Source organism: Amblyomma americanum, chromosome 4, assembly GCF_052857255.1.
Source record: "Amblyomma americanum isolate KBUSLIRL-KWMA chromosome 4, ASM5285725v1, whole genome shotgun sequence".
NCBI classification, from domain to species: domain Eukaryota; kingdom Metazoa; phylum Arthropoda; class Arachnida; order Ixodida; family Ixodidae; genus Amblyomma; species Amblyomma americanum.
Window position 1 is genome coordinate 193,397,599 of NC_135500.1, and position 12,081 is coordinate 193,409,679.

Here is a 12,081-nt window from a genome sequence, read left to right on the forward strand (position 1 = left end):
GGGCCCCTAGGCTCAAGACAGAGGGAAGATTTAGGCTCATCCTGTTTCCATCTTTATCGACAGTTTTATTATCTTTTTCTTCTTACCCATCCCAAGCTTATGTAGTAGCAGGCCAGAGCAGACAACGTCGGGCTTGATTTTCTTTCTTTTAATTAATTGCTGCTGTTGTTATTTGAATTCGACAAATGTCAGAAAGAGCGTCGCACCCTAACAACGCCACAGCACTTCAACTTGGCCCTGAGCTCCTTGCTCGCTACCCAAGCAATGTTTCTGAGGTGTCTTTCACCGCTGACGGCGAAAGACGAACACTGAAACGACAAGGCAACGTTGAGTTCCCTTGTTTTGTTGCTACCCCCCCCCCCCCCCCCCCCCCTCAGTTCCTGTGTTCGTCCTTCGTCTTTCCGTGCTGTCGCAATTCGCAAGTGTGTGATACCAGCTATAGTTCATAGTTCCATTCTATTTTCCGGGTGGATTCGACGTGATAACATATGTTGTTCGAAGTTATATCTGTAGGATGCCGTACGCATTTTTCACCTCGAATTGTGGCTGTCCTTGTACTCGACAGAATTTATTTTATGCAACGTTGCGAGCGATTATCTCTGCTAAACATCAAATTCTGCTAAAATATTCTGCCTTTGCAAACATTTTTGGGAAGGAGTCCTAAGGCATTGGTTCGGGCGCACGAAGAGGTAATAATAATAAAAAAATATGTCCCGTTGGCAAAATGTCCTTCCCTGCAGCGGACGTCGCCTTGAGCATCGCGCGATGGACGACTGCATCGACCGGCTGATGTTCAAGAACCGGCCCGGGATACAGACGATAAGCAGCATTTTCTTCGTGAGTTACCGCAGTTTTTCCGATTTGCTTCCGTTCTGCCAGATTTTCGCCCTCATATAACCACAGCATCGAAGTGTGGCACACATCTGCTTTGTTAAAAGGGCGGTTAGCTGAGCTAGCTGGTACTGCATGGTGTTTTTAGCAGATTTGCTAGAACGAGAACAAAGAAAGGAACCGACAGATAGACGTGGACCTTGTGTCTGTTCCTGCCACCTGCTACGATTTTCTCACAATCCGGTGGGCAGGTGCCACCTGCTACGGCTGTCAGGTTGTGCTGCCGTCACAAGGTCACGTGACGTAGGTGGCAGGTGGGCCGCTTGCTTTTCTGCTCACAACGCTGCCGCCGCCTCCGACAACGACGCCGCCGCCGTATTTTCGGCAGAACGGTAGGCTTAACGCTAACGCGTTAAAAGATACGTCGTCGGTCGTAAAAATTCGCTCATTGGCTGGAGGGTAGTGATGTCACCAGACCGGAAATGACGTCACCATCAGGAGCGCTATCGCATAGCTAATACATAAGGTAATTCGGTGTCCCTGTAATTTTCTTTTATTCCGCTTACTGGCGAGCTCTGTGACTCTGTGGGACCGCTTTTTCTATTGTTAAAACGCAAAGCTACTTCAACTTCGTATATGGCTTGCAAATTCATCGTTTATTTTGCATGGTGATCCCATTTTGCACTGGGCAGTGGTGAAGACTCCATAGTTGCAGTAGTGCTTCAAATGCGATTATTTAAGGTTTCACTGCTATTAAGCATTGGTTGTGTCTTCCAGATTTCGCTCTTTGCTTTTCCACACGAAGAGCTTCAGGTAAAGAAGTGCACTTCGCTATGCGCGATACGTCGCGGGGAATTTTAATTTCCAAAGCCACGCGGCATACGGGGGGAGGACTTGGATGAATTGCACGTCTATACAGTCGCTGCACATATATGCTGCAGGAACAGGGCTACAAAACAGAACTTAATGTCCAGCAGGGCTACGGATGTCGTTTTTAACTCCATGTATACGAATCCTGGTGAACGATGTTCACACAGCTGCTAACCGGAGGCATCCTTTCTACGCAATATATCACCACGAGGAACTTACTCTATAGAGTAAACGGATTTCACATCGCTGTCGCCTTGCTATGTCGTAGCTGGAAACTTTATGGCTGTGGTTAGTATATAGGCTGCGTGGCGGGGTCTCTCCTTCGCCTTCAATGATGACAAAAGCCTGCAAAGTCTTTTCTTAAGGACTCTCACTCTGTTTTGTTGCGGTCCTCTTGCGCAGACCTTGAACAGCGTGCTGATGATGCTCTTCCTGTACTGCGTCCTGTCGGCCGAAGAAGTCGCCGTTCAACTCAAGCTCAGCTCGGTCGACAGCAACCCAGCAGGTGCGATCATCTCGAAGCCACGGCGAGTCCTCATGACTCAGGCTTATACACCTTTGCACTCGTTATACTGGAATGGGAGATTCGAAGCGCTTGTAGGTCTGGATGAGTATCGTACACTACTACTTGTGTAGCGTACGGCAGGGATGAGGTAATAATAGAGAAGCATTGGTAAGATGTATGGGGTCACTCTGCGTCCAGCCGGCCGGGAAGGCGAGCTTCCGTGCCAGCTACACGCAGGCGTTATTCAAGTACGCAACACGTTTCCCCAACCCGTGGCGCAGAGTCGCAGCCACGGCAGGTACGGACGAAATAGGCAACGGCAGGACACGCTAGGAAATAGTTTATTATCCTAACGCGGGGCGTTGGGTTCGGGGTCCGGCGGGCAGCGAAAGGGTTCCTCGGGGCACTCAGGTCAGGTCCGGCAGCGAGAGTCCGTTTCCCGCCGCGAGATCCCCCTTTTATCCCCTCGGACATTGCCCCCCTAGCAGCAAATCGTTGCCGTCAAGCTTAGGCATACAACGCTCTCCGCAGAAGGCAGCGCGCTGTCGTAACGTCACGTCAGTGCTGGGGCGGAAATGGGCAGAGTCGCAGAGGTGCCTTCTCTCCACATTCCTGGTGGCCAGCGCGCACGTGGAAGTCACGGTCGCCGCTGGCGTTGGGGACGAGGGGGGATGACCAGTGTATCCCACAGATGGTATAAAAAAAACAAGTCTCATTTTGCGCAACATAAAGAGAACGTGCAGCAGGCTTTGAAAGAACAATGATCTACGCACGAAATACAGCCACGCCCACTTAAAGAAATTGTTTTAGACAGTCTGTAAACTGCAGTCTTTGCATGACATGCAAAGTACACGGCCTCAAGGCTTTACGACGATAGTGGGCCTTCTCTGTCTATATACCCACCTGGAATATATCGATGTGCAGACGCCCGCACAGTCGTCTGAAAGCTCTAGCAGCCTGCTCAGTCAGTCTATAATCAGTGCCTGCAGTTGTATACTCGGGGTTCGTAACACCCCTGCCCGTGGGCTGAGTGCGTTGGGTTATTAAACAACGTAATCCATAGTACAACTTTTTTCTTGTAATCCAATAGTAACGCAGCCCACGGGCATTCTGCCTAAGTAACTGGCATGAACTACAACCGTGAGGCACCCCATGTTAGTTGAGCTACAGCGGCGAGGGTAATCGCGTTTTAGAAATTCTATAAACATGGCTACAGCCGCCGCGGTGGCTGAGTGGTTATGGAGCCCGGCTGCTGGCCCGAAAGACGCGGGTTCGATCCCGGCCGTGGCGATTGAATTTCGATGGAGGCGAAATTCTAGAGGACCGTGTACTGCGCGATGTCAGTGCACGTTAAAGAGCCCCAGGTGGTCGAAATTTCTGGAGCCCTTCACTACGGCGTCCCTCATAGCCTGAGTTGCTTTTTGACGTTAAAACCCCATAAACCAAACCATAAATATGGCTATAACTGACTGCCAGCTTCATATCTCTTAATTGCAAGCGGTCGCCTATAAGGTAATATTATAGGTATAGGTAATTTAGCTATTGTAATTCAGTTCATTATTTTACTGGTTAACATGATTCACCTGCTTTTGGAAGTCCGCCAACACTGGTATTACGATGTCGCAAAAAGCTTCTGTCTACCTCAAAAGCCCTATTTTTAAAAATTAGTGGCGGGCTTCACTGAAACACCTGGTATATGACTGGTATGTCAGTTTACGGAATTCATCGCTGTGTGACCGGTATATGGAGTATAGCAATAAGCTGCAAGGATCTTGGTGGCAGGCACATGTCATCATGCCAAGTTGTGTATCATACAAAACCAACTTAACGCCTTCTGGAAGGTGCATACCAACCGCAGAAGTCGCAACCACTAAGCGAGTGTCTCCACTCGCCTGACAGCATGATGCCAGCTTGAATTTTGACTGGATCGATGGGCGTTGCGTATACCCACATCTACTCACCATGTGATGCAATTATCTCCCACTGGTGTCTTTCTTGCCAGAGATAAGGCTCGCCAGTTCCCTGGTGGTGGGCTCATTCTACATCAACAGCCTAGTGGATCTGTACCTCGTCATCGGCATTGAAGATGTGAGTTGTTCACTAAGTTTTCCTTGCCACCAGTGCGACGTTTTTCCTGCACGTTGGATTTCTTTTATCATTGAGGACGCAGAAGGGATGCGCACCCTTGTAGCTTACCGAAAGTGCGGTAATGACACGTGCAGCTTGGTGCACATTGTCCGCTCTTTGATGCGTTCGACGAGCTCGCCTGAAAAGAAAAAAGAAAGCGGTGGAAAAAGGAAAGAAAATTTGGTGAAGGCGGCAGCTGTATACAGTGCAGGTGACAACGAATTCAACCTGTAGACCGCATGTTCGGACGAAGGTGTGTTCCAGGAGCTCTGAGCATTGGCAGCCATGTGCCTTGGACACTGTTCTCAATACTGCGTGGCACCTCATTTAAGCATATGTCCCATGAAAGAGCCTAAGACAAGGTCGGGAGACGCACTTCTCCATCAGAAATGCTAGTTCATAGACAGCGCTCCCAGGATTGTGCCTCCCGCATAGGAAGCAGGCTCTCTGCCGATAGAGACAGCACTGCGGTTCCCGATTCGGTAATGTCTTTCTCGTTGGCTGTGATGAGTGTGCTATCGTCTCTCTCAGTAATTAAGTGAAATAATAATTGGATTTCACGCACCAAAGTTACACTGTGCGCTATAAGGCTTGCCTTACGCAGTGGCGGGCCTCGAATAAATTTTGTCCACCGGATCCTTTAGCGTGCACTGCAATCTCAGTATACGCGCTTCCTTGCATTTCGCCTTCGTCCAGTCACAAGCCAGTCACAAAACCAATCACGAGGTGCCCTCACGCAAGCGGATGATGACGATGATGATGATTGTGAATTTTTATGGCGCAAGGGCAGCTTTGGCCAAAGAGCGCCATGGCACAAGGTAGTTTTCATTGCTCAAGGTGGGAATCAAAAACCCATTTCCCAAGCAAATCACCCTAAATAAGCTGAGAACCAGACCAGGGAAAAGCTTGTGCCCATTGTGTCGCCGGTGGGTACCCGGCGGCACTGGGGATCGAACCCCGCATCTCCCGCATGCGAGGCGGATTCACGCAAGTGTAGTTTTGCGAGTATTGCCCGTGATAGACAGCGCTCCTTGTCTTGTCGTGCCTGTGCGTTGTAAGGTACGCATAGTTGTGGCACCGAAGAATGCGAGCGTTCGAGCCATTTTCCATGGAAGCTAGAACAGCTGCGCTGCCAACACAAAAAGATTCGCCGCAGTTTCTACATCCTCTTCTAAATCGGCTGCTCGCTCCTTCTGTTTTTCTCCCTGAACTGTGTTGCGGCGACGGCAGAACTCCCGGGTGCCGATGCTGGCGTACATGTGGTGGTCCTCGTTCACGGCCGTGGCTCACGCTCTCGGTCTCCTCGCCGTCGCCATCTGGCGGGGAAACAAGGAGAACGTGAGTGGCAGCATCCCTTCGTCCATGGTTGCAGCGTTGCTGCTGCTGTCGCTCCCATGGAACGCCCTCCCGTTCGTGCTGCCCTCACTGCACCATGCAGATGTAGAGCGTGCTTGCGAGTCACTTGTTCGCTGTCTTTGCAAGTCCTGAATAGTCGATAATCCCTTCAACTAAAAAAAAAGACCAGTTTGCGAAGAATACGCGGCGAGGCCATTGCTGAGGTATCCTTTCATGTCATTGATTTGGTCAGCTTTGTATGCCTTGGTATTGTAATATTCAGCTTTGTTTCACAGGCCAAGTTGTCTATAGGAGAGCCAAGCACTGCTGACCAATGCATTAGAAACAAGTGTGTTAGTGTGTTATACTTGATCTGCTGACTGCTGAAATCATAGCTTTGGTCACTGAGCAAGGCCTGAGGCTAGATATAGTGCTTCATATTTGAAACATCAGTGGCTGTGTATAAAATTGACTGAACCAGGGAAAACGGTAGAGTGTTGCGAAGCAGCCGAGCATGTTAGTGAGGCTAATGACGCCGATGAGCGCAACGGCATGAACTGCTCAGCCGATCGGGTTGTCCAGTCCGACCTTTTGTTGCCAACGGAAGCAACAGCAGTACTAATGGGGACAAATGTTTCCGGGACGCGAGTTCTAGGAAAAACGTTTATTGTAGCCACACCTCGCTACCCAGTCGCCTGATATTGTGACGAGAGGAAGGAGCATTAGGCCTTTAATGCCTTCATACGATATCAGGCGAGTAGGTAGCGAGGTGGAGATACAATAAACGTTTTTCCTAGAACTCGCGTCCCGCAAACGTTTGACCCCTGTCCACGTATACGGGTTACTAGGGGTTGTGCTACGTCTTGTGCATGCAAGTTGTCCTTTCCTCCGTTGCTGCCCTGAAGTGTTTACACATTGCAATGCATGATCGATCTTTGCTTTTGTGCAGATGCCAGTTATCGGGCCGTTTGTCGCCAGCGCCGGGATATTCACTTTGGTGAAGGTAATGTTACAGCGCGTAGTAACCACCTCTGTCCAGCATCGCACAAAACACGCGGAAACCTTTTCCTTTTACTTGCGAGGGCCGCATGGTGCGTTTCTCCAGGCGATCCATCAACGTCAGCTTTGGTGCGACAACATTTTGACGCTGGTGCACCCAACTTAAACGAAACCCGGAGCACAGGCCCTCTGCACTACATGCTGCCCCTCGAGGGTTGTCGAGATCATTGGAGTTCTCCCATTCCCGACCTCCTCGTCGCTACACCATCGGTTGCACCGGGCCGGCTGCGAGCGCACTGTGATTTTCAGGTGCCATGCACGGTTGAGTTCAGTTTTGGTGGCACAGTATCATGGTTCGACCGTTTGTTAGTACGCTTGGTGTGGCTGATGCCACCGACCAGGGCAACGTTAGTGACAGCATTAGTGGAAAACAACAGCGCAAGACAATTTCTGGTGATCTTTTCAAATGGTTTTTCGTTACGCTTTGGTATGACATGTGCGCAACGAAAAGCCACTTGAAATTATCACCAGATATTGCCTTGCGCAGTTGTTTTCCACTAATGCTGTCGCTAGCGTTGCCCTTGTCGGTGGCATCAAGCACTCCAAGCGTACTGACAAACGGTCGAACCATGCTACCGTGTGCTGTGCGATGTCAGTGCACGTTAAATATCCCCAGGTGGTCGAACTTATTCCGGAGCCCTCCACTATGGCACCTCTTTCTTCCTTTCTTCTTTCAGTCCCTCCTTTATTCCTTCCCTTACGGCGTGGTTCAGGTGTCCGCCGATATGTGAGACAGATACTACGCCATTTCCTTTAATAATAATAATAATTAGTTTTTTGGAAAGGAAATGACGTAGTATATCTGTCTCATAAATCGTTGGACACCTGAACCGCGCCGTAAGTAGTAGAAAACATTTATTCCAAAAAGGTAGGATAGAGAGGAGAAAATACAGATTTTGGGTGGAGTCCTTATTTCAGGACCCCAATGTCCACCGCAGTTGCTCTTGCTTGGGATATCAGCATTCGCTGCGTCGCCAAGTCAGAGCTGAGCAGGGCAGACTCCCACTGTTCCTCGGAGTGATGTTGGTCTAGTTCGGGGGGCTTGGGACCGGAGCAGCCCCATGTTACATGATATGTTGTTGGAATTCCGCCACACCAGGGGCAGATGCTGTCATATCTGTCGGGGAAGATGATGTGGTACTTGTGTAGGTTAGGAAAGGTGTTCGTCTGTAGTTGTCGCCATTCCCTCGCCTCTTCCGCCGTTGGCTTACGGTGTGGTGGGGGATAGACTTGTCTTTGTGTTCGGAGAAGGAGGAGGCGCTCGCTGTACGTAGAGGGGAGAGGGGTGAGGTCGGGGAGGTTAGTCGCTCGGTTAGTATATCCTCGAGCTAGACTGTCCGCGGCCTCGTTTCCCTCGCCTAGTCCGCGTGTCGCCTCTTCCTCTCTGGCAGACTTCCACACTCCGTCGCTCCCATTTTGACTACCCCACAAGTTCAAAATTCCACATGCAAGCACCAAATCACTTGGACTCCTGGGCACGAGGGGCTCGAGGGAAACGCGGCCGCGCCGTAAGGGAAGGAATAAATGAGGGAGTGAAAGAAGGAATGAAGAGGTGCCGTAGTGGAGGGCTCCGGAATAATTTAGACCACCTGGGGATCTTTAACGTGCACTGACATCGCACAGCACACGGGCGCCTTGTGCTTTGCGATGTCAGTGCCATTTCCTTTATATATAATTGGTTTTTGGTGGAAAGGAAATGGCGCAGTATCTGTCTCATATATCGTTGGACACCTGAACCGCGCCGTAAGGGAAGGGATAAAGGAGGGAGTGAAAGAAGAGAGGAACAAATAGGTCCGTAGTGGAGGGCTCCGGAATAATTTCGACCACCTGGGGATCTTTAACGTGCACTGTCATCGCACAGCACACGGGCGCCTTAGCGTTTTTCCTCCATAAAAACGCAGCCGCCGCGGTCGGGTTCGAACCCGGGAACTCCGGATCAGTAGTCGAGCGCCCTAACCACTGAGCCACCGCGGCGGGGCCAATTTCCTTTCCCCAAAAACCAATTTTAATTTTTTTTCTGACATGTGCATTCTCCGCAAGACATTACTGTTATGCAGCGAAGTGTCATAGACAGCGTACTCGCGCGACAGGCGGGGAAGCCAACCAAAACGCCGCCGCGTGCTCTCTCTCACAGCAGCCCGTGTCGGTTCCAGCTCCTGAATAAATATTGCGAATTGAATTTGCCCTTGTATTTTGAGACATTATGCCTGCAATGTCCATTTTATACGACGCGAGCCATTATACAGAGCACACCCGGAGCCATCGCCTCGCGTGGATGAAGCCTGTCCAAGGTCATTAATCGTAGCGGGCAGGAGAGAAATATGAGAACGAATGTAGGGGCAGCATGGGAGAAAGAATGGAAAGGAGGGGAGAAAATGAAGGCACGTTGCCGCCGACAAATACACAGAGGGAAGAGATGAATAAACGCAAGCCAGAAGATAAAGAAGGACAGATAAACTATAGAGAACAAGGGCGGCCATGGGAGAAAAAAGACAAGGGGGAGTAAATAAGAGGTCGCTGTTACGGAGATACGAATAGAAAGATTTGAATCTCAAGCGGGCGGCCGGAGAAGCAAAAAAAAAATGGCTGTGGATTTGTTCAGCTAATCTAGGATATATAAAGCGAAAGCTGTGGGTGTCCATTGGGCTCATTGGCGTTGGCGTTCACAGCGTTCTAGACTCCGATGATTTTGAGGAAATGAAGGGCGCATAACTGGCTCCCTGTGTCAGTGGACGCCTCAATCGGGCTTTGAGGTACTTGGTGGTGGTGAGAGAGAGAGAGATGTGGGTTGTATGCATTAGCGCTGACAACGTTGTGGCAGACACGCGGCACTGCAGCAATAGGCCGCAGCGTTCACTGGGTGACGAACCTCTCGCGATCAACCCTTAATTTAAATGCCACCTGCAAGGGTGGCAGGGTGGGCGCGCTGCCTATCCAGTGTGCGGAACGCACTCAACGTTACAGACGCCAAGCCGCCTCTACTTGCCCGATACAGCTTTCGCTCTCTAACCAGGTTCAGGGGTAGTTAAACAGCAGCTAATTTTGTAATTGTCTATAGGTAGTCCTCGGTCTGCTCGGGGGCGCGTAAGTCTGTTCGCATGCGAGGACTGCGCCCATGGTCATCTATGGTGGTAACGAAGTGATTTGTGAAGAGATCGCAGGTCCCTTCGACTTCGTTATAACGAGATTAGCTGGTCAGACGGAACCATCCGTTAACAACTGACGTCATTTTATTACGTCAAGTCCTAGCTAACTGCCGCCGCCTCGACTCGCAGATTGAGAGTTACCGCGCTTTTCCGTTCTTCATAGCATCCTACTTCCAATAGATTCCCGAGTTCTAATGCTCTTCAATGACGTAACTCGTATTAAGTTTCAGTCAAATTTGTGGTACAAAAATCACCGCTACGTAAATGAACTGTTCTCGTATGGCCCCATACGCGAAAAGTTCATATATGTAGCGTTGGTTTTTGTACCCCAAATTTGATTGTGACAACATACTCCAGGCGATATAAACAAAAATGATCGATTCCTTCAGCCTTGATATGACTCGCCTAGAATCGGTCCCTTCTACTGAGTGCAAGAACACGGTTTGCGCCACCTGTTACCTGTTTGCGCCACCTCTTAGGGCGCTCGACTACTGATCCGGAGTTCCCGGGTTCGAACCCGACCGCGGCGGCTGCGTTTTTCTGGAGGAAAAACGTTAAGGCGCCCGTGTGCTGTGCGATGTCAGTGCACGTTAAAGATCCCCAGGTGGTCGAAGTTATTCCGGAGCCCTCCACTATGGCACCTCTTTCTTCCTTTCTTCTTTCACTCCCTCCTTTATCCCTTCCCTTACGGCGCGGTTCAGGTGTCCAACGATATATGAGACAGATACTGTGCCATTTCCTTTCCCCCCAAAACCAATTATTATTATTATTATCACCTGTTACAAACGTTGTGGTTGTTAGTGGCTATTTATTAATAAAATAACAATTGAAGGAAAAGGTGTTGCTAGCCGCGGCATCTGCCATCGAAACCTGAAGCATCTGAGCTGCGGCTAGCGGGAATAAAAGGACAGGGAGAGGGAAAGAAGGATATGGGTAAGGGGTAATATACACTATGTACAAATACAGAATAATAAATAAATGTGAGGTGCTGCGTCGCACATGATAGGAGTATGTTACAAATGCAAAACCACGTTTATTGACATGACATTCTAGTGATTCTACTTTATATGGCAGACCCGACACGTACCCGCCAAGAGCCCACAACGCTAAATGTGTGTTGTGGCGAATGAAATAAAAAAATAAAAGCGCTTCCAGCTGTGTTTAACGTCGCTCCGGAGGCAGAAAGTCAACTTCCTGCTAAAACTGACTGCACTAAGGAACTGTTTCTGTCTCCATATTTACACTTAGTGCAGTTCATAATTTCTACGTATCTTAACAACGTATTTAACAACGGAACGTGGAGGAGGCGTAAATGGAGTCTCGGACAGAATTCTTATGCTTCTTAATATGAACAAATTCGTAATTTAAAAAAAAACGCTACATATACGTCGTCGGGGCGACAACGTAACTTGCTCCATAATCGAGGCAAAAGTTGGCTTTACCTCAGCAATTTAGTGCCAAGCAGAGAAGTGTGAAGTTTTTTTTTTTTCCCACTTGAAAATGCCTATTGAAACACGTTAGCTCAGTAGTGAAGTATATTATATTTTACTAAATTCGCAGAGGTGCTTAACAGAACTTGAAGTGCGTATAGTTTTCTATTATACGCTGCGTAAATGCGTTGCAACTGGTCGTGAAAAGCTGCAGTGGAAATGCAATAGTACGTATTCTAGCTTTGATCATACTGCAAATGCACTGTGCGGTAATGATGTAATGCACGGATACACTTGCTACAGTGCGCCACTGTGATTTGAATGCTGCCTGTTCAGCACCTGTTCGTAATTTCTTGCAGGCATTCTTCGGAAGAAAAGTGTACCGTTACAGCATGCTGGTTCTGCATCCCGACTTTGTTGCTGCTGAAGCGGCAGAACTGTCTGCCGCTGCCACCGGTCTTGAGAAATTGTCGCAGCAGCAGCCGCCGGTGTTTTCTCCTCGCAGATTTTCAAAGATTGTCAGCAACTTAGACAATGACGATTAAAACATTCGCATAAAGTAAACAGTACTGTGTTTATAAAGACTTATTATAAACCTAGTGCTCGTCTGACTCGGTGGCGCAACGGTAGCGCGTCTGACTCCAGATCAGAAGGTTGCGTGTTCGAATCACGTCCGGGTCAAAGTTTTTGCCTCTCTAAATTAGATTTTTTTTTATATGGGAAAAGCATGCACTTTTCATATTGCACAAATGTGCATCATTAGCGCGTGCGAAATATA

At 49.1% G+C, this 12,081-nt stretch overlaps 1 protein-coding gene and 1 non-coding gene across 2 annotated transcripts; both read left to right on the forward strand.

Moving 5' to 3' along the window:
- The first annotated feature begins 746 nt into the window (after positions 1-746).
- LOC144129942 (uncharacterized) lies at positions 747-11,848 on the forward strand. The gene is made up of 6 exons (XM_077663998.1): positions 747-837; positions 2,104-2,206; positions 4,209-4,294; positions 5,564-5,671; positions 6,618-6,671; positions 11,663-11,848. Exons 1-6 carry the CDS (start codon positions 766-768, stop codon positions 11,846-11,848), a joined length of 609 nt encoding a protein of 202 aa, XP_077520124.1. The 5' UTR covers positions 747-765.
- A 64-nt stretch (positions 11,849-11,912) lies between these two features.
- On the forward strand, positions 11,913-11,984 carry TRNAW-CCA (transfer RNA tryptophan (anticodon CCA)). The gene has a single exon. It is a non-coding gene; the product is annotated as a tRNA-Trp (tRNA).
- The last annotated feature ends 97 nt before the right edge of the window (positions 11,985-12,081 follow it).